Source organism: Ambystoma mexicanum, chromosome 5q (assembly GCF_040938575.1).
Source record: "Ambystoma mexicanum isolate Mex_15411 chromosome 5q, UKY_AmexF1_1, whole genome shotgun sequence".
In the NCBI taxonomy this organism is placed as follows: Eukaryota; Metazoa; Chordata; class Amphibia; order Caudata; family Ambystomatidae; genus Ambystoma; species Ambystoma mexicanum.
Window position 1 is genome coordinate 1,252,430,150 of NC_090933.1, and position 21,406 is coordinate 1,252,451,555.

At 46.1% G+C, this 21,406-nt stretch overlaps 1 protein-coding gene and 1 long non-coding RNA gene across 2 annotated transcripts in view; one reads left to right on the top strand and one right to left on the bottom strand.

The window, feature by feature from the left end:
* The window catches only part of LOC138497984 (uncharacterized), a 613,371-nt gene that overhangs the window by 488,963 nt on the left and 103,002 nt on the right, over positions 1 to 21,406 (bottom strand). The window lies entirely within an intron of this gene.
* The window catches only part of LOC138497983 (1-phosphatidylinositol 4,5-bisphosphate phosphodiesterase gamma-1-like), a 738,955-nt gene that overhangs the window by 450,789 nt on the left and 266,760 nt on the right, over positions 1 to 21,406 (top strand). The window contains exons 12-14 of the mRNA XM_069621756.1: positions 2,488 to 2,573; positions 6,325 to 6,445; positions 17,841 to 18,009. Of these exons, the coding sequence (XP_069477857.1) occupies positions 2,488 to 2,573; positions 6,325 to 6,445; positions 17,841 to 18,009 (376 nt within the window). The remainder of the gene's footprint in view (positions 1 to 2,487; positions 2,574 to 6,324; positions 6,446 to 17,840; positions 18,010 to 21,406) is intronic.

Below are 21,406 nucleotides of genomic sequence, written 5' to 3' on the forward strand. Positions count from 1 at the left end.
CGCTCACACTTTCCAAAGGTTACAATCTTTGTACTAATGTTGTGGCCCGCTAAATTCAGTAATGATTGTCCTGCATGATCTCCTTGGTTTTATTGCCCTAGTGGTGATACATTTTCAAAAGATAATGGAACATGTAAATGTTTCATGTGGTGATGTTATTACAACCTGTAGTGTTCCTGAAAAAAAGCATTCTCCTAATGAGGCTTGTCTAGTATCCTTGCACACCATCTGGCCTGCTCTTTCATTGCCAGATAGATAAAGAAGAAAGACTGGCCACTGTTAAAAGAAAGACTACCAACATGAGATTTATTTAGTAGTAATATTGCTTTTATTCGACAGTTTAGTCATTTTAGAAAAACATACTTATTCGACCAATAGGACAGAAAAACCCGAAGAGTTACGAAAGCAGACTGAATCCATTGGAGGGAAGGACTTAACTGCGGTGATAACTGAGCAATTGAAATTCATAAAGAGTATAAACGCAGTCCAGATGCCACTTGTTTATTAGCGAGAAAGCACATGCTTTTCTAGCTAGAGCTGACAACTTTCAACAGTACCAGGCAGACTTGCCGCTTATATCCCAAAATGTTTTTTTCAAGTAAAAGACAACGTGCCAGATACTGAAAAGGTTTTTTTTTTAGCCCAGTTGAGGAGATGCCATCTTCTCACTTGCAGTATTCCTATTCTTGGCGCAGCCTTTTCGGCGCCGGCCGTTTTAGCGACCTCAGCGACCTAACACCTTGCAGCGTTGTATATTGGATATACTGTCATCCAAAACACTAACAAGTGCAGTGTTTTCGAGGATGGTATGTTCAAGGAGTGTACGGTGCATTCAGCAAGTGAAGATGACACCAAAGCTTCACTTGCAAAACACCGCACTTATTAGTGTTTTGATTGACAGTATAATTAAGATATGGCGCTGGGAGGTGTTGGGTCCCGCTTCGGTGCACCATGGAGGCCGCGGCCAACTGGGCACGCCGAAACGCGACCTGCGCAATATGCACTGCGGGCAAAAGGCGGGCGGCGAAAGGCCCGCAACAAAATATACGACTTCCTCTCACTTGCTCCAAAAAAAGGAGAAGCGCAATTCTCAAAGGGCATCTGAAGGAGGGCATCTTAGATTCGGGTGCCCTTTTCCCCCCTTTGCGTATTTACAGAAATCAGGGGCATTTCTGTGCATTTAAAAGCACATTCCCAAATTGACAAACATGATGTGCTTTTAAATGTGCAGAAATTAGGGTCTTCCCCCGGTGCCTCTTCAGAACATTTCAGACCATGCCATGATTCGTTTTTTAAACCGCGGCAGTGACACTAGGGATTCTATCCCCGAAACGGCTTCTTTGGTGGGCTCCGGTGTAGATCCCGACACTAATGTATGCAAGGGCGCTGGACGGTGCATCTCTCAGCCACTGTCCCACCCCTCCTGAAATGCTCAGTCAATTTTTGAGAATAAGGTGACATGAGCATTTTAGCAATGAGCGCACATGAAAGGAGTGCCCTCTCAGCACTCCTTTTACTTGCACTCATTTATGAGAATCTGGCCCAATCCATGCGTTCTCTGCGCTCCTTTCACTTGCACTCATTTATGAGAATCTGGCCCAATCCATGCATTCTCTGCGCTCCTTTCACTTGCACTCATTTATGAGAATCTGGCCCAATCCATGCATTCTCTGCGCTCCTTTCACTTGCACTCATTTATGTGAATCTGGCCCAATCCATGCATTCTCTGCGCTCCTTTCACTTGCACTCATTTATGAGAATCTGGCCCAATCCATGCATTCTCTGCGCTCCTTTCACTTGCACTCATTTATGAGAATCTGGCCCAATCCATGCATTCTCTGCGCTCCTTTCACTTGCACTCATTTATGAGAATCTGGCCCAATCCATGCATTCCCTGCGCTCCTTTCACTTGCACTCATTTATGTGAATCTGGCCCAATCCATGCATTCTCTGCGCTCCTTTCACTTGCACTCATTTATGAGAATCTGGCCCAATCCATGCATTCTCTGCGCTCCTTTCACTTGCACTCATTTATGAGAATCTGGCCCAATCCATGCATTCTCTGCGCTCCTTTCACTTGCACTCATTTATGAGAATCTGGCCCAATCCATGCGTTCTCTGCGCTCCTTTCACTTGCACTCATTTATGAGAATCTGGCCCAATCCATGCACTCTCTGCGCTCCTTTCATCTGCGCTCCTTTCACTTGCACTCATTCACGGGAACCTGGTCCAATCCATGAATGGGAGAGCCTCCCAGCTGAAGGAAAGCGCACAGAAGCAGTAAATGAATATCAAATGCCCTGGGGCAGGAACATGGGTGGGCCAGGGCCACCCAAAGTAAGCAGAGGTAAAGCTGGAGAATATATTGGATTGGTGGCGCCAAGAGTATGCAGGGGCGGGGCTAGACTGATTGGACGTGGCTGCCATGTGACTGCATCGGGCCTCCCATGTGTATTAATCACTCATCTTCACTGTCTCTCTTTCAAGGTATCTGACTGGGGACCAGTTCTCCAGCGAATCCTCCCTCGAGGCCTACGCCCGCTGCCTGAGAATGGGGTGTCGTTGTATAGAGTGTAAGTACACCGCGCAAATATTGTTATTATCTGTAGGGAGCACCCTTGAGCAGGGACCTTTAGATCACTAGGCTTCAAATGTTATAAAAGAAAACAATGTTATTGTGTGGTTCTGGGCAAACCACTTAATTTCCCTTAAATCAGAAATATGCTCAAGGTAACTCCAAACTTTAGGTTGTAGGCGAAGTGCCATCCCAGTTGCATATGTGCTCCACCCGTGCCCAATCACATCCTGGTTTTTGGACCCCAAACGCCCGACTGTTTTACCTACAGCACCTCCTGTTTGAGCTGCCTCAGCTGCAAGAAAGGTTCCCTAAACTTCTGGAACGCAACCTGCCGAGGTTTGCGTTAGATCAAAATACACTAATACCTAAGAAAAGACTTCCCATGCCCATAAAACATCTTCCTAATACCTTGCACCACATTTTATTATACCGGTATAGACCAATAGAGCAGTCATTATCCTGAGATAATGAACTGCAACCAGGTTATGGGCTGAGGCGAAGATGTGGGCCATAAGTTGGGGAAGGATCATTATTTCAAGCGATAATGACCCCTCCTGGAGTCTGTATGGCTATTAGCACATAGTGGTAATAGCAACATAGGTTTTGCAGTTGTGCTAGTGAAGTAGTTGTGCTAGTGAAGTAGTTGTGCTAGTGAAGTAGTAGTGCTAGTGAAGTAGAGAACGTTGTTTAATAGTGAGTGAGATAAATACCCAAACCAAGTTTGTAAAAGTAACATTATTTTATCATATTTAAATTGTCTTCATAAGGAGACCTGTTTCTTATCTTTATGTTGTTTCTCTGCCTCCTTCTGATGTCAGAATGTTTGCAATGCAGTCAATACCAATAGTTATTGACTACTTTACGATCGGCTGAGAGGAGGTCAGTAATGACCTGGCTCATTTGAATTATGAATTGAAATCCTTTTAAAACCCTGTATTGCAGCTTTGGGGGCATTCTGTCATTAGTGGGGATCCCAGCAGTAGCTTTTAGCAATACCCTGCAAACAGTTGAGCAGGTGAGAAAGCTCAGTGGGTTAGCGCATCTGGTGCAGACACATGTCCCTGCTTCAAACCCCAGCAGACCTTATGTCTTTCATCCTCCTGAGGAGGATACTATGAGTGCCATTCATTTGGGGGATGGTAGTGCCGGCACACTATCAAGGTAAAAGCCGCGCCCCCAGGGAAGGTATTTCATAAACCTGCTCTTGCTTTGACTAGAGACACAAGAGGTGGGCCATCTAAAGGCCGTGGGTCCTACCAACAGAGTGAACTCTACTACATGCAGCGATTGCCCAGCAGAGCCACCTGGGCAAGTCTATAAAAAGTAGAGGTGGGCACAGGACTGGTATAGAGATCACTGGGAGCAGCATAATGGCAGTGCTCTCAATGATTCCATTATCCTGGGGTTATTACATTGTTATCAGGACCGTCGCTGCCCAATCACCGTCTGTGAACTCTTAAAATGTCAGGACACATTGAGGTCCATGTCAGAGAATGAGCCACTTCGCCTTCAGTCCTGGGTTGATAATTCCATCTAAGTCATTGGTCTACTTGTTTCTGGGTAAATGTTATGCAGGGGTTGAAATTGGAATACATGGAGCAGGAGCCGGAAGTGTCTCCCGGGTGTCAGGAATTTCCCCTCAACCATGAGTTCCTCATCGCGACCCAGGAGCTATTAGTCTCATGAACAGGTTCAGGACTGGGTGAGTTTCATGGAGGACTTAAAATAAACGAGCTCTGAAGTAGGTTAAGAGAAATTCAGAGGTGCAAAAATGACACTTTTGTTTAGCGAGTTAACAATGAGAGACTCACATGTTGGAATAGCCTCTCTGGAGTGCCTGACAGAGGACGGAACTTGCTTCCCTCCTCCCCCTAAATTTGGCCTGAATCTAAAAATGCAGACACCATATACCACAGATTAAATTGCTGGATTTCTGACAGTTTCTAGATTCGCTCAGTCTCTTACCTTGTTGCTCTACACTTCTTCCTTAGATTGTAATTTCTTTCATGTCATTTCTTCTGTCTTGCCTCCACCGCCCTCTTAGTCATTACATATCTTTGCTGCTGCAATCATAGCTCTGCCACTACGTCTGTCTCTGTTACGGTGTCAGCTAATAATGTCCCTATATATATATATATGGCTCCCATACATAATGTCGCAGGGAAAAGGTGTGGCAACATTATATATGTGACAATATATATAGGGAAAGGGGAGCAGGAGTAGTGGGGGTGTCTCTCGCTCCCTTTGCAACAAAAAAGGTTTTGGGAGTTGCAGGGGTCCTCCTCCCCCCCGCTTGTTCCATGCACTAATGTCTCTGCAAACAAAATGCCTATTTTTCTGCACATTTTCTGCATGGAGACATTTTTGCAAGGACATTATCACATGGAACCTCTGTTACAGCATCAATCACTGTTGTGGTTTCTTTACCGACACATTTTTATCTTTGCCACCTCTTTGTCTGTGCTGCCACCTCCCTCACGTTCTCTCTGCTGCAGAAGGGGGTGCTAATACAAAGGGTGCCACAAATCTAAATTCCATAGGAGATGCAAACTTTACTTTACTTTAATGCATTTATATATCGCAGCCATAAACCCGAAAGCGTGAGGGCACTACATGACATATATAACAAGTAACAAAAAGAGGAGGATCCAGTAGGATCCGCCACAGAAAATGATGTTTTAGAAACATCTCAAAGCCATTTAACTGAAAAGGTAGGTCTTCAATCTTTTCTTGAATAATTCAAGGGAGTCAATGGATCTCATCTCTAGAGGAAGTGGGTTCCAGTACATACGAGTCATTGTGCTATAAATATCTTCTGGATGTTGTTACCTAAAGCACCTTCTATAAAAGCTCATTGGCACACAGCCATTTTTGTGTGGAATCAGGAGGCTTGCGGAGCTAGACGAAGATTCTGCTAGCTGTTGTTGTCAAGCTTACCAGGCTCTTCTAGTCTGCACCCAGGAGGTAAATGGCTTCCCGCTCCCCTCAATTGTGAATAATTTTTATGTAAAACAATTCAAGGTTCCCCACTCACTACCTGCCTTACTTTCCCGGTCCCCATACCTTCCAGATCCTTGTATGGTCCAGTCTCCAATCCCGGCCCCTTCCTCTTCTTGTATTTTCTTTTTCTTCTCTTTTTGCTTTATGTGTCAGTTTTCTTTTTGAAATTGTGTATTGCTATTTTTCTCTTTGTAAAGGTTCATGGTAGAACCATATACAAATAAAGAAAATAGGAAAAAAAAGAAAGTACTTGTTCCTCTAGAAACTAGCCCAACGTTCTCATGCCTCCTCTTAACTAGCTGAAACTTTGTGTGCCCTTGAGCTCGCTTACACGCCCCAGAATTCTCTCCCGGTTCATCCCTCTCACAATACTGTCTGACAATGTCGGTGTGCCCCTGAACCCAGAGTCCTTTTTTGACTGCTAACCCTCCAGCTTCCTTGCTGACTTTGGATCCACTAGCATGGCCAATAGGTCTATCTTGGTTTTACCCACCCCAGGAGGGAACGACCCTACGCGTAGGCCTTCAAACCACTGACACCTCCCGCGCTCTCTTTCAGCTTCTACCAGCCTTCTATTTAAAGGCTGGCATTTCAGGTATACCCTTGGGGCCACTGAGGGTACTCAGTGCTATACTAACAGATCACCCTAATAAGAATGTACAATGGTGGCGTGTTGGCTCACTGAGCTAGGAAAGAAGATGTTATTCACAAGTTAACTCCCTGTTCACTGACCTCTCTTTCCTTAGTGGATTGCTGGGATGGCCCTGACGACCTGCCAATCATCTACCATGGACACACCCTCACCTCCAAAATAAAGTTCCTGGACGTGCTGCATACCATCAAGGAGCATGCCTTTGTAACCTCTGAGTAAGATACTTGTACATCGTTATGCAATATTGTGTTGATGATAATGAATGTCTTGGTGCATTGACCCCTTGAAGAGTTGAAGATGAACTCATTGTGTTGGTGATAATGAATGTCTTGGTGCATTGACCCCTTGAAGAGTTGAAGATGAACTCATTGTGTTGGTGATAATGAATGTCTTGGTACATTGACCCCTTGAAGAGTTGAAGATGAACTCATTGTGTTGGTGATAATGAATGTCTTGGTGCATTGACCCCTTGAAGAGTTGAAGATGAACTCATTGTGTTGATGATAATGAATGTCTTGGTGCATTGACCCCTTGAAGAGTTGAAGATGAACTCATTGTGTTGATGATAATGAATGTCTTGGTGCATTGACCTCTTGAAGAGTTGAAGATGAACTCATTGTGTTGATGATAATGAATGTCTTGGTGCATTGACCTCTTGAAGAGTTGAAGATGAACTCTGACTACATTGTGTTTGTGATGTCTTTTTGGGGTATTAGAAAAGGTCTTCAACTGTCTAATTAATCATGTGCACGCAAGCACTATGCTTAAGCCTTTTGTTATAGAGCCTGCATTTTGCAACAGAGTTGCGTTGCTGTCTCAATGGTGGGTGATACTATTCACATCTATACTGGAGACTCAAGTTGGCATTGTCTGTTTGCCTTAGCCAATAGTGTATGGACTGTAATGGTGCAGAGGTACGAGCCTGACACAGTGGTGGATTGCTTTTTGGCAAAGACTTTTATTATCAACATAAAGAAAAGCAACAACCTACCTTGCCCTATTTCTATGAGCGGCTGCCCTGCCTCAACAAAACACTAAGGACACTGTCAAGATTTCTTGTAAACATAATAAATCCACTATACTGTGTCCAGTCCTATTTCCGTCCCTTACACTAAACTTAACTAAGGAAAAACTGGGCGTCTTCTTGATCCAGAAGGAGGCTCCTCTCGTTCTGGATACCAACGTTAAATGTTCAGTTCTTGAGTAGGAAACATGATGAGCAGATTTTAAATACTTTTCCGAAATCTCAAGGGGGGGAGGGGATCTCTTCCTCTTGCTCTTCTCTTTAGCTCTCAAAAAGTAGTGTTAAGCCTGGTTCACTATCATGCCAGACTTAACTTTTGAACTTAGTATTCCAGAAAGGGCCTCTTACATTGACAATGAGTCCCCGACCATTTATTTAAACTTCTTGCACTTCTTTTCCTTTGGCATATGCGTCCCAGATACCTCTGGGCTGGCTCAGGGCCCCTCCGACTTGTTCTGCAGTTCCTTTCTTTTTCGTGCTGGTCCCAGACCCCTTTATATCCTTTTGGGCTCTGCCCGACTTGCTTTGGGCTTCAGCCCCTTGACTGTACGCGTCTCTGCTCCTATTATTATTATTATTATTATTATTATTATTATTATTATTATTATTATTATTATGTGGGTCCTTGGCCCATGTACTTTACGTTTGCGGGGCTTCCCCAACTTCATATGAGTTTCAGACTCTGGTGTACTGTTACTTCCGGGATCTTTACCCCTGCTTCACTCAATGTCCAACTGAACAGACCTGGTGTACTCTCCTGCCAGGTACTGTTCCATCTAGATTTTACAGTTCATTTGTTATCCCTTTCTGTATCTTCATATGGGTCCCAGACCCTGGCATGCTGGTCTTGCGGGTTCTCTTCCCCTACTTTATTCATTGCCCACCTGAACAGACCTGGTGTACTCTCCTGCCAGGTACTGTTCCACATGGCATGTTTTATACAGTTTGATCCAGCTTTTACAGTTCATTCGTTATCACTTTTTGTATCCTGATATAATGGTGCAAACATGGTTTACTTGTTTCGTGCCTTCGGCTTCCCACCAGCCGGCCCAACACTTGGGCTAGTTTAGGTATTTGGTCTTCACCAGCATATGCTCTTCCTGAAGCAGCCTGTAACGCCTACCTCTGTACAGAGTGAGTCACAAATGCATACATAACACATTCTTAAAATGGATTTTCAGAATCATCCCTGTGGACAGATTCTGAGAGGGGCAAACACTAATCTTTAGCTAAACTCTTTCTGTGACTGAGTGACTGAACAGCAAGTCTTAGACTTAGGAGAGAATGACAGTGGTGAAGGGCACAGGTAAGCACACACAAAGCACACTTAAGAACACATCTTAGACGGAGTGTATACAAATACAGTTATTTACCTTAGCAATGAAAAACCACAGGATACTAACACACTTAAACATTCACGACTATTATACTATTATATACACATTCCCCTTCGTGTATACTGTGAATGTATTAAAGCAAATTAATAAAATAATAAAAACAATAGTTAGAGAACTAATAGACTGAAAAGAAAGGAGCTAGCTAGCATCCATGCAAAACCTTAGAAATAAGGTACTAGTCTTTCCCTAGCTAGAAAAGAAGGGGCCTACTGCCCTTCGAGTCCCAGGTCCCGATAAGTCTTTTCAGGAGGCTAGGAATATCTTTAGGAAGATTGAACACGTGTTGGCTTGATCCAAAAGCTAGTGTGTAAGATTTCCAAAGTACAATAGAATAAGAGGAAAGACTTTAACAGACCCTCTCCAAATCCATCCACCTTAGGGGAGGCCCAGGGTAAGATACCTGACCAGAACACCACTGTTCAGGGCTAAGCAAGGAAGAGATAGGGCCAAGACGTTATGCCTATACAACGCTGGAGAGGCAGCGGGCCTCACCCCCTGTACTCTGATTCACTCGGGAACCACCCTAGGACTTCCTGAATGCATTGATCCTTCTGGGTTTGTGCCTTGGTTCCGTTGAAGAAAGTCCACGGGCCTCTGGAGCAGAGGTCGCTTCAGGGGTTGGGTTATTGGGGGGCTGTGCTGCGATGCATCGTTTCTGGACACTCGACAGCTGGACACAAAGATCACATCGACTACTGCACCACCATTCCGTGGTTACAGGATGTGATGCAGACAGCAAGCATCAATTGCCACTTGAAGAAAATGGCAGAAAGCAACCCTTGGAGCTACTTCAGGGAAATGCTTCTTGTTCCATAATCTGAGGATCTGTGGAGCCACAAGTCTCAACTGGGGATGGCGAACGTTGCATCAAAGTAGCCGAGGAGGACAGCTGGCTAGCCCAAAGGATGACTCTGGGACTCTGCCAAGCACTTCATGCAGATGTTGGGACTGGTTATTCCCACTGATCCAGGGGTTGAAGCACCAATGAAGGCCCTCAGGAGATCTGCAGAGAAGCAGGGCGTTGATAGGTGAGTGAAGAAAGTGCTGCTGGTTAGCTTCCAACGACAAGGTCCGCAGTGGCGACTGGTGAAATTTAAAGTGATGGGGCATATATCTTTTCCCCAAATTGGTCTGAAGAACTGCAGCATGTGAGCCCAAACAATTTAAGAGCAGCGGTCAGGAGGGTTTCTCCTACAAGAAACACATTTAACTATTGGGTCAAAATGGTGCTGTAGCATTTTGCATCACATTTTCATACTGACTGCACCCAAAGAAAATCATGATGACTTTCTCAAGAATATATGCCATCACTGCCATTGTAAAACCTTTTCATGTTGTGTTTTGCCCAGGTTCTTCCCACTCGGCTCTCCCTGCCCCAGTTCTGCCCTGTGTAGTTCCATTGCCCCATGTGATGCCTAGTCCTGCCCTCATTTGGCACCCAACGCTCAGTTCTGCCAAGCCTGTGCCTCTCAGTGCCCAGTTCTCCCTCAAACCCCCACTTTGCAACCAATGTCCAGTTCTGCTCGCCGTGTGTGAAATGTCCAAGAGGCTATGGTCTCCAGCTTTGCAGCTGGTTTTTCAGACTGGTTCCTTGGTCTTTAAATTACAGTTACCTTTTGTAATTCAGTGAGTTTGTAACATGCAAGTGTGCCCTTGGATTTCCTTGCCTTGACCTAGAGGTCCAATATTTCTGCTCACTACAGAATTGTAATTGGAATTGGTTATTTATAAAGCACTTAATACCCAGAGGTTTCTAAGCGCGGACCCGGGGATCGAACCTGTGTTGCTCCACGTTGTCTTGCTTCCAAGGCGAGTGCTTTGCACCTAAGCTATCCGCCCGTACAGAAGACAACCCAACACTTTAGAGAAACTCATGACAAACCACAGCCCACAGAAAATGTTAGTAACTCGGCCTCTTTGGAGGAAGCATGGCAGCAAATATGACATTGGGAACTTTTGAGAGTCAATTGGGTTGAACGTATGACTAAGAGAACTCAGCGTCAAGGTGAACAATAGAACATGTACCGAATGTACCAATTCTTTATTATAACCGCACTTTTGGAATTAGCCAAAGGCGTGGCCGCACTCCCGCATGCACCTGCTTTCGCATTCAACTCGAATGACACTTTGCACAACACTGCTGCCGTAAGAATGCAGCTACCCTTCACAACAATAATTTGAACTGTAGCTTCACACACAATTGACTATCCTCTTACCCACCCCCTCCAGCTTATTTCACTAGTGTACCTCTCTCCACCCATACACATGCCAATTAGACATGGGTGGCTAGCAGGGATCCGTCCAGGCCCTGATAACCTTTAATGGCCATTGTGCACACACGCACACTAGCACCTCCTCAGTTTCTCACACTTAGGCCTTCGGTCCCTACAGCACGTTGGGACCATACCCATGGTGAAAGGCACTATGCAAATGAAGATGAGTAGTGTCGGCGAGGAGCAGGCGATCAAAGCCAACAAGCTGCTAACCTCCTTTCTTTTCTCCCCACTCTCCTTCCCCTCCCTAACTCTGTTCAGTTTTTGCCGACTGGTTCCATGGTTCACCTCCAGATCCTACAGGTTCCAGGCTCCCCCGCCAGTCTTTTGCACTTTTCTCCGGGCCACTGCACTTTGTTCAACATTACTGCACTTTCACCTTACGCTCCTTGAGCGGGGCAACCTCTCTGCACCTAACCCAGGGCCCGGCTGAACTTGGCTCTTTGTCCCCCCCTACGCACCTCCCTGTCTCTGCACCTCTGTCTGAACGTATGTATGCCATACATGCACTAGTACCAGTTAGTTTGTCTGTCGTGGCATCACTACACACAGGAGTGGAGCTCATTATATCACCAGATGAGGATAAGATACTTGGTTGAATTTAAAGAATGAACTGTAGATGATAAACCTACACACTGTACTAGCTAGTGGTCAAGCCACATATGTCATATATGTCATGTGTTTTCATGCCAGTAAATTAGGCCATTAAGTAGGATGAGACCAGCAGATGTGATTAATTAGGTGTTGGCTAATCTCAAAATGCCATGCACGAGACCATGCCAGCCTGCAAAGTTGCTAACTGCAGTTTTTCTACATGAATGAACCGCCAAGCCTCACCAAAACGAGTTGCCCCACCCCTGCTTCAGCCTCTTGCCCTCTACCATACATGTCAGTGGGGGATCATTGGCAGTATGGAGGGGCGGGAAAAAAGTGGCGGTAACGGGATTACCAACACTTTTCCCACTCTGAAATACTACGAGTTTGCCCCTGGAGTGGATGATTTACCTTCAGCATCATGTTGGTGGTAGATCCTCCCACTTTCCACCAAAAACAAATTGATAAAATTGGCAGCATTACCGCTGGCGCGATTACTGGTGCAGTAATTCCGCCAAAATCCCCCCTGGAGTCCTATGGACTCCTGATTAATGGGCACTAACACCGCCACCACCACTTGTAATCTAGCGGTAAAACCACTGGACCAAGTGGCGGTAATGGTAATTCCATTGGGCAGTATGCCGGCGGATTGACCACCGTAACACCGCCCAACTCGTAATGAGGCCCAATGTGTTCAGAAGACGCTCATTTTGTGGGTCTGTGCAGTCGGATCAGAAAGTGCCTCAGGCCTATTACTCCTGTAATGTCCTTTGGTAGGAAGAGCACAACCACTTGCGGTGTTATATTTATTAGAATGATTGCTTCAATGCGTTTGGACTGGCTTCTCTGCACAGATCCCTCGTTGCTCTCTTGCCGTCAACAGATTTTACACGTAGACAACCCTCGTCACCCACTCTTACCCCCATCGTGGCTGCAATTGCTAACCTCACGGGACAAATCAGCCTCCCCAACCCGCACTTGAACCCCAGCACGCCTCTGTACGTCTGCCTGGTCCTCTCTCTCAAGTCACAAGGCTTCTGTTGTTGGGGTGGGCGGCGGGCCCCTACATTGTGAAGGTACTCTATGGGCGGGCCCCTACCACTTTGATGGTACTCCAAGGCCCTGAAATAGAGCACGCCCCATTGACCCATTTAATCACCAGTCAGTTCCCTTTTTCATACTGACACAGAGGAATGTGCTGTGGGCGGAAAGGAACTGCGCTTCCAGGAAGGATGAGAGATGCACCTCTGTAAACAAACTGAAAGTGCTCTTCTGTTTGTTAGTGTAAGTAACTTTTCCATTCAGTGGTTGGATGCTCATTTCGGGACTGGAGGGTAGGAACCCTGCTGCCCTTAGTGGCAATCCTCCCCTGGAGGTCTGGCTCTTTAGCAGACTGCTCTCCTTCATAGGGGTCTTGGCTCCAACGATGATCTGTTGAACGTCTGGTGGAGTCTCCCTTATATCCAGGATCCGGGCTGGAGTGACTGCCAGCCCACCAATGGTACGGATCGGCACCGTTAAACCTTGGCAGAGGCTGTCCAGACTTAGCTAGCCTCTGGCAACTACTTTTGCCCAGCAGCAGACACACTGTGGTTTGTATGTGGACTGGGTCCAGACAGACCAAGACCCACATCCTGCACACACACAGACCATCACTTTGCCCAAGAAAGCTGGAGCTTTGCCTGGAAAATACCACCTCGGGAGGAAGAAGGTCTAACTACAAGATGCTCAAAGGACAGGCAAAAATCCTGTAGCACCGCAGTTTTAGCGTATATGCCACTCTAAATGGAATTATGCGGTAAAATGCAAAAGTGCACGAGACGATGAACAAGAAAAAGGTAAAAAAGTATCTGCTGCCACCAGCCCATCCTGGACACTTCAGACAAGTTGCCACAACGGTACTCAAAAAAAGTTATAGAGACACAAACATTTTCTACCGCACTTCACAGAAGGTGATGTGTGCAGGGAACAATAAACAGAGAACTTTACTACGGAAGACAGAGTTCCCCTGCACTTTTAGCCATGGGGACTGATTAGTGCCCCCAAAACAGATGAGCTTAGCAAGGCAAAAAGGCTTCAGCTACCGCCAAATGGCAGAAAAGGTTCAAGACAATAGCGACAAGGGGGGTGTCCCATTGATGTTTATGGAGGGACAGTGGCAACAAGAAAAATGTTTCCCAGCACGCATCTTACAGTAAGTTGTTTAGTGAAGTGTGCAAATCTCTTTATGATTGTTGTGTGTAGCCTATATGCGAGTAACAACTTTCTTCAGGTATAGCTTTGTAAGCTGTACATGTATTTGGGGGAAAAACACTGTGGCATGTGTGCTAACTCTCACTATTATAAAAATGGTTTCTTCGCATGTGAAATTAAACATAAAGCATTGGAGTGAGGATTAGAGAAAAATGACAGAAGCATTAAAAGCAACTCGTTTACTTCTGTCTGCATTTCAAACATAAGGCCACCAACCTGACCTAACAAGGGCAGAGTGTTCTCTGTTTTATGTGCCTTGCCTACTTGGCAAGGTTACCTAAGCAGTGGGAGGTGATATTGGCTGGGGCGCTTTCTGGTAATCAGCAGTGTTGCTCAGCCCCTCCACCACAAAGACAGTGCTGTCTTTGTGGACCTCTCAGTCACTGTTTTACTATCTAGGTTTGCCCTCACTGAACTGCTGTAGTGACTCAGAGGCAAAGCCACTCTGAAGGACAGCATTCACTTGCAGGGGGTGAAGCAAGAGTTGCATTTCAGCTGGCAGTTCTGAACGTCCACTCTGTAGTTTCAGTTCACCTGTTCGTTACTGTGGACGTATGTTCATTCTGGCATGTGACTGACTAAAAACAATGCATCTTCTAGTCCGGACAGGGTACCCGCTCTGGTCCTTTGGGGTCTCCAACATGTTGGGTTTGCAGGATATCCACCATGGACATAAATGTCAGTGCATTTTTGGCATGCAGACAATGCTGCACCAATCATCTTCCAGTGGTGGTGGGTTGTATTCATTGATACAAGTCTGCATTTCTTTGTTGCCTATTGCATCCTTGGCTACCTCTCACTACCTACCTTCAGCCACCCAGATCAATGCCATGTCTGTTTTAATAGAATCCACCTATCTGTATGCATCTCACTAAGAAAGGCCCCCCTAACTGTGAAGCAACAGAGATATGTGTACAATGTAGGCACCCCTGTTATAGGTTGAGTGCAAGGGTATAGCAGAGGTGCTGGCACAGGCATCGAGAGAGAGAGGGGTGGGGAACCCCTGAAGGGGGAGAAGTGGGGTTTAGTGAAGCTATCATTGATCAGTGAGATGTTCTTTGAAGTGTAGGGTCTTGACCTATTTCCCGAAGTGTAGGATGGTGGGGTCAAGCTCCTCTGTTTTGGGAACGTGTTGCAGAGATAGGGCGTGTCGCAGGAAAAGGCCCATCTTCCTCTATTTATTTCCGTTTTGTAGTTCTTTTTTTCCACTCTGAAGATGTCATGGCGCCTGCTGGTGCGATGGCCCCCGGAGGTTGTGAGTTCCTTGATAGAGTGGTGTTTTGTTTATGACTGCATTGTTGGTGATGCAAGCTGTCTTGTACCAGGTGTGCGTTTGAAGGGGTAGCGAGTGCAGCTCCGGGTGGTTGGGGTGATGTGGCTGAATTTGTTTAGTCCTGTGATGATGCATACTAGAGCGCGCTGGACAGCATTTAGAGGTGCCAATATGGAATCCAGGTACTCCTGTGAGTATGGTGTTGCGAATATCCAGGTGGGAGGTGACCAGGTATTAGATAGCTGTTCTGAAACTCCAGGCAGGGATGAATGACCTGCCTTTTCTGAGGAGCACACACTTGTTCTTTGCTGTTTGGCTCTTGCCAATGTGGGTTTTGATTTAGAGGTCATGGTCGACGGTAAAGCCAAAGGACTTTGCTCTGAGCGTTGAGGCAATGTCAACCTTCATCTCTGTCAGCCGCGTCTGAACTTGGGCATGCTAGGTGGGTTTCCTAGGAGAATGAATGGGGTCTGTCAGGTTGAGCTTCAGGTAGGTGCTTGACATTCAGACCTGGGTGAGGGAGAGGCAGTGCTTCAGCCGATGGATGTCATTGATGCAATTGCTCAGGTAACGCTGCATGTCATCTGCATATTGGTGTATTTTGATGCCAGTGTTAGAAAGAAGTTCCCACCGAGGTTGCATGTACAGGTTGACGATAACCTGGCATAGGAGTCGTGTTGCTGTCTGCAAGTTACTGAGTGATGCTGGGTTCTGTTAGGTCCATTTGGATGAACATTTCTCCGTTGGAGAGGTAGGAGATTACCAAAAGCAGGAATGTTCTGTCAAAGCCCATGCACATGGCAAGGATGTTGAGGAGGGCTTCATGGTCATTGGTCATGAAGTCAGCAGAGAGGTTGAGTGAGACGAGTAAACGGGCATCCGCATTATCCTTGGACAGCATCATCGGTAACTTGAAAGGTGGTGATCTCTGTAGTGCAGCGTGGATAGAAACAACCTAATTAGTAGTCCTATAAGAGATTGTGCTGAGTGACCCTTATGTTGAAGTGAATGGAGATGGTCTTCTCAATTACTTTGCTGAGGAAGGGTAGATGTATAATGGGGGCAATACTTTTCCTGGGTGCAGAATTGCCTCTATATTTCCACTATCCTTACTCCTTCACTCTGCGGGTACCATGGAAATCAAAAAGGGGCTCAGCCTTGAGCTCTTTCTGGTCATTCCACAGGTCTTTTTTTTGTAAAGTAAGGTTTGTGTTCCCAGCAGCAACCTATTGTTGCCTGGGTGGTGGGCTATACCGGCTGTTAATGACAGATATAGACATATAATGGGGGCAATACTTTCCCTGGGTGCAGAAGTGCCTCGGATATTTCCCCATCCCTCCTCCTTCACTCTTCGGCTACCATGAAAATCAAAAAGGAGCTCAGCCTTGAGCTCTTTTTGGTCATTCCATAGGTCTTTTTTTTGTAAAGTAAGGTTTGTGTTCCCAGCAGCAACCTATTGTTGCCTGGGTGGTGGGCTATACCGGCTGTTAATGACAGATATAGACATATAATGGGGGCAATACTTTCCCTGGGTGCAGAAGTGCCTCGGATATTTCCCCATCCCTCCTCCTTCACTCTTCGGCTACCATGAAAATCAAAAAGGAGCTCAGCCTTGAGCTCTCTTTGGTCATTCCATGTGCGCCATCTGCTTTGGGTCTTTTTTTTGTAAAGTAAGGTTTGCGCTCCCAGCAGCAACCTATTTTTCACACAGGAAATTAATCCATTTGCACCCTGTATGTTGTGTTTGGGTGCTAATGGTAATAGTTGCCTGGGTGGTGGGCTATACTTGCTGTTAATGACACATACACTTGGTAATGGCCCTTGTTTTAATTGGGCAGCTACCTTGAACTGGAGGTAATTATTAGATGCTACCAGCCGCCAACTCGGCATTTGTTTCCTAAGTGGTGCAAAAGAAGTCAGCGGGTTTCATGGAAACGTTATCTTTTTGCGTAACATAAGGTGCTGAATTGTATTTCCTCGAGTGAGAGATAGCTTCATTGGAGGATACACATTTAGCTGTGAGTTGGATGGCCTGAAAGAAAGGTGAGAGTGTATGATGGGTTTGCAGCTTTTTTGCCCGTCCAACCCATTTGGAGGGACGGTTTTGTGTTTAGGCCTAACTTTGTGAGAGAAGGTACAACCCAGCTAGGAATTCTCCGTCAGCACCAAAAGGAGCTCTTACATCTCTGCAAGGCGGATCCATGTGTTCCTGCTGAAGGCACATGTAAGTTTCAGTATATAGGCTAGTGAGTACCAGTATTTTATAGACAAAGAAAGGTCACATTTTATTTCAATCTTAGAACCTCTGTATTACAATATAAGGGAAGTGTAGTGTAGCACATGATTATTTAACAGAACATAATGGAGTGCCATATCTCCTTGGTTTACGGATACTGTGAGTTTTGTTTTCTGGACAAATCATATCAGTGCTGCAGCCGTAGTATGGCTTCCCAGTAGATTCTATGCACTCCAATCCAGAAAGGCTGAGTTTGCGTTCCTGGCCTTCTGGAGCAGGTAGAGTTGAGCTGGTGTTGTGGAACCAACTTTTTCTTGCCATGAGAGTGTAGTGTGTTTGTACTGGTCTAACTTAGAAGGACTGGCCAAGGAAAAGAAGGGGCAATGTGTGAGCTGGAGGCTTACTGAGCCTTGAAATTCTTGCCGATCCTCAGAGAATCTTTGACGGTGCAGACCCAGAACATGTCATCTTTCTTAAAAGTGCCCTTTCTCAGATGCATGTCCTGAAGGTATGTAGATCCGAAAAGGCACCCATCTTTGATCCCTGGACTCTCTTTTCAGGTATCCCATCATCCTTTCCATTGAGGACCACTGCAGCGTGGTCCAGCAGAGGAACATGGCCTCCCACTTCAAGAAGGTCTTTGGGGACATGTTGCTAACCAAACCTGTGGATCTCAATGCAGATGAGCTGCCTTCACCTACACAGCTGAAGAAGAAAATCCTCATTAAGGTAACTAATCCTATGATTGTCATATAACCTAAAACTACCCTGAATGCTGAAATGTGTGCTTTGTCTGGTATTGTCAAAAAAGAGGAGCTTTTGGTCAATTTCTGGTTTGTTAGATATCCTGAATACTACATGGAGCCCAGTTAGTAAAACCATCTAGTCTTCTGATATGGGCAAGCAAGATATTGTGTAGGTTTCCTTTAGCGCAACTATTGGTAGCAGTTGAAGATCATTAAGGCCACATGTTCATGAGGGGTACATCCTTAACCAGAATACATTACATGTTAAAACTTTGAATGCATGAATGTCTAAATATTGAAGATCTTAAATCTCAGTGAAGGTAGGTACATCTATTGAAAAAACAGCAGATGTCCACACTTTTGTGGAACCCTCCCATCTCTTGCACACCCTAAGTGTGTTGTAAATACAACCAATCAATTTATTATCCATTATAAAGAAATATTGCTCCAACCATATTCCTCCATGGAGCAATATTTCTTTATAATTGATAATAAATTGATTGGTTGTATTTACAACACACTTTGGTTGTGCAAGGGACAGGAGGGTTCCTCAAAGTATTCTTTGCCTGATTTGTGCCACGCTCAGTCAGCACGCATTGCATTACGTTTCCATTGTGCCCATAAAGTATTCTTTGCCGGATCTGTGCCACACCTAGTCAGCCAGTCGCATTGCATTATGTCCCATTGTGCCAATAAGGATTTTTCCCCACCCGTGCCGCACACACCCCCTATTCACCAATGCATCCTACTACACAACCACGGACACCACACTTGCCTACACAAAAGTACTCTCCACACAACACTCATTCACCACACCCATTCACTGCAATATTACTCACACTAGCCACACTCATGCACTCGTACCCCTCCACCACACTGACACACTACTCACACCTCTCACCTCATAACCTCGCCAGGTCAGCCAGCACCACCCCCATGTGCAACTTTACCACCCTTCCTAGCGCCCTATCTCACCTTGTTCCTAGGAAGGCCAGGCTTAGAGCACGCACCGAGCCTTCACCACTCCCAAACCTCCCCAACAACTTGGCCAGTAGGAATCTCAAACTATGCTCCTGCCCCTCCACCATACACTCACCTCTTTATAACACCACACCCAAACACTTCCTTGTCTGACCCCTCCCCACAGCCTCCCCACACAACCGACCTGCACACTCTCACCTCATACCACCAAACCCATCCATCCCAGCACTTATCAGCCACCCCCGATCTGCACTCCACCAGCAAACCCACAAACACTTCTCGCCCTAGAAAAATCAACCCTCTCCAACCCCTCAAATGTGCCCTCATCAACGCCCGTTCTCTCCCTGCTCACACCCTCGAGATTATCAACCGCATTACTACCCTATACCTTCACATACTTGCCATCACAGAAACTTGGCTCAATGAGGCATCAGGCCCTGCCATCTCCCTCGCTCTCCCACAGGCGTGCTCCATCCTCTGACAGTTCAGACAGCTCCTTAAAGGTGGAGGTGTAGCTCTGATATTAAGGGATGCACTCCCCATCAGGATGTGTAATCACATCTGGGAAGGCAACGCCAACCTCCTCTCAGCTAAGTTGTCCCTGTTCCCTAACTGCATTATAAACGTACACATCATATACAGGCCTCCTGGCTCAGCCCCCGACTTCCAAGGGCAGCTCCTCCATGTCCTAGGTAATCTTCTAAAAGGTTCCACTAAAACCATCTTACTCAGTGACCTCAGGTTAGGTCTCGCTGGCCCCAAGGACAAAGTAGCATCAGCCCTAGCCAAGGAACACAAAGACCTTGGGTTCACACAAAAAGTTACTCACCCACTGCAAAGGCCGCACCCTTGACTGTGTGGCAGACCTTAACTGTCCTACTACTATAACCACCAACTTGGCGTACCCATGGACGGACTATAATTGCATCCAATTCTCCGTCCCTACCGAGCCTACCGTTAAAGTACTCTCCTATGCCCCACCAGCCAATGTGAGAAGCTCCAAAAAACGAACAAAAGACAACCTTCTTCCCCTCCTTAGACCCCCGTTCGTCAGGGACCCCAGCTCTCTCGCTGACATCTACTCTCACACCCTCACCAAAGCCATTGACACCATAGCCCCTATTGAAGCAAAAAAATCAAAAAAATCCATGCATTCTAATTCATGGTTCACGGATGACCTACTATTCCTCCGCACTAGCAAATGCACTGCCCTTGCCAAATGGCAGACCAAGCCCAGTGATTCCAACAAGGACGAATTCAAAAGGCTATCCATGCAATATAAAAAAGCCATTTTCAATGATAAGTCTAACGCTTACAACATAAGGATCTCGAACGCCAACTCTAAATCTAAAGAACTGTTCTTCATCTTTAAAGATATTAATACCCCTCCCATCAGCCCCGATGAGATCATAAAAGATGAAGCCTGGTCCTCAAGCATTCAGGCAGCCCTGCTAAACAAAATCACTCTTCTCCAAAACAAAATACAAAAACAACGTAAAGCACTTTCCAAGTCTGACCGTCCTGCCATGCCCAACTCACTGTCGCCTAAGCCCCCTAAACCCCCTCCCCCTTCTCTTTCAGAGATGTCTCTGCATCAGAGGTTATAGATCTCCTCCAACACCTTAAACCATCCAGGTGCAAAGGAGACACCTGCCCTCCTAAAATCATCAAAGAGTGTGCCGATTCCCTGGTGCCCCTCATCACTGCATTCATTAATGCTTCATTCACCACATGCACCATCCCAACCGGCTTAAAAGAAGCGTGGGTCCGCCCGCTTCTCAGAAAACCCTCCCTAGACCCATCATCCCCCAATAACTACCGCCCCATCACCACCGTCCCATTCCTCCTTAAAATACTGGACAAAGCCGCTCACAACCAGATCAAACACTTCATAGAAACCAACGCCATCCTAGGGAAAAGGCAATCAGGATTCTGTAAAGGCCATGGCACAGAAACCAACCTTATGGACCTTAAGAACCAGATAACCAAGTTAATGGACAAAGGCAAACCAGCCCTCTTACTGCTGCTGGACCTATCAGCCGCATTTGATCTCATTGATCACAAGATCCTGACCTCCCATCTCACCAATGAAGCCCACTTCTCTAAACAGGCCTCCTCCTGGATAACCTCCTTCCTAGAAGGCAGAGCAATAAAGGTATTCTCTGACCAGGCAAATGCTGCTCCCACCACCATCCACTGCAGAGTTCCCCAGGGCTCCTGCACTGCACCTACCCACTACAACCTGTTTACCAAGCCACTCTTTGACAAATTGGACTCCTTCTGCTTAGTTTATACCAACTATGCCGATGATACTCATGTACTCCTCCCCCTCATTGGTTCGTACAACCTAAACTCGGCAGCCCTCCTCCAAATTTACTCAAGCATCCAAGCTTGGATGG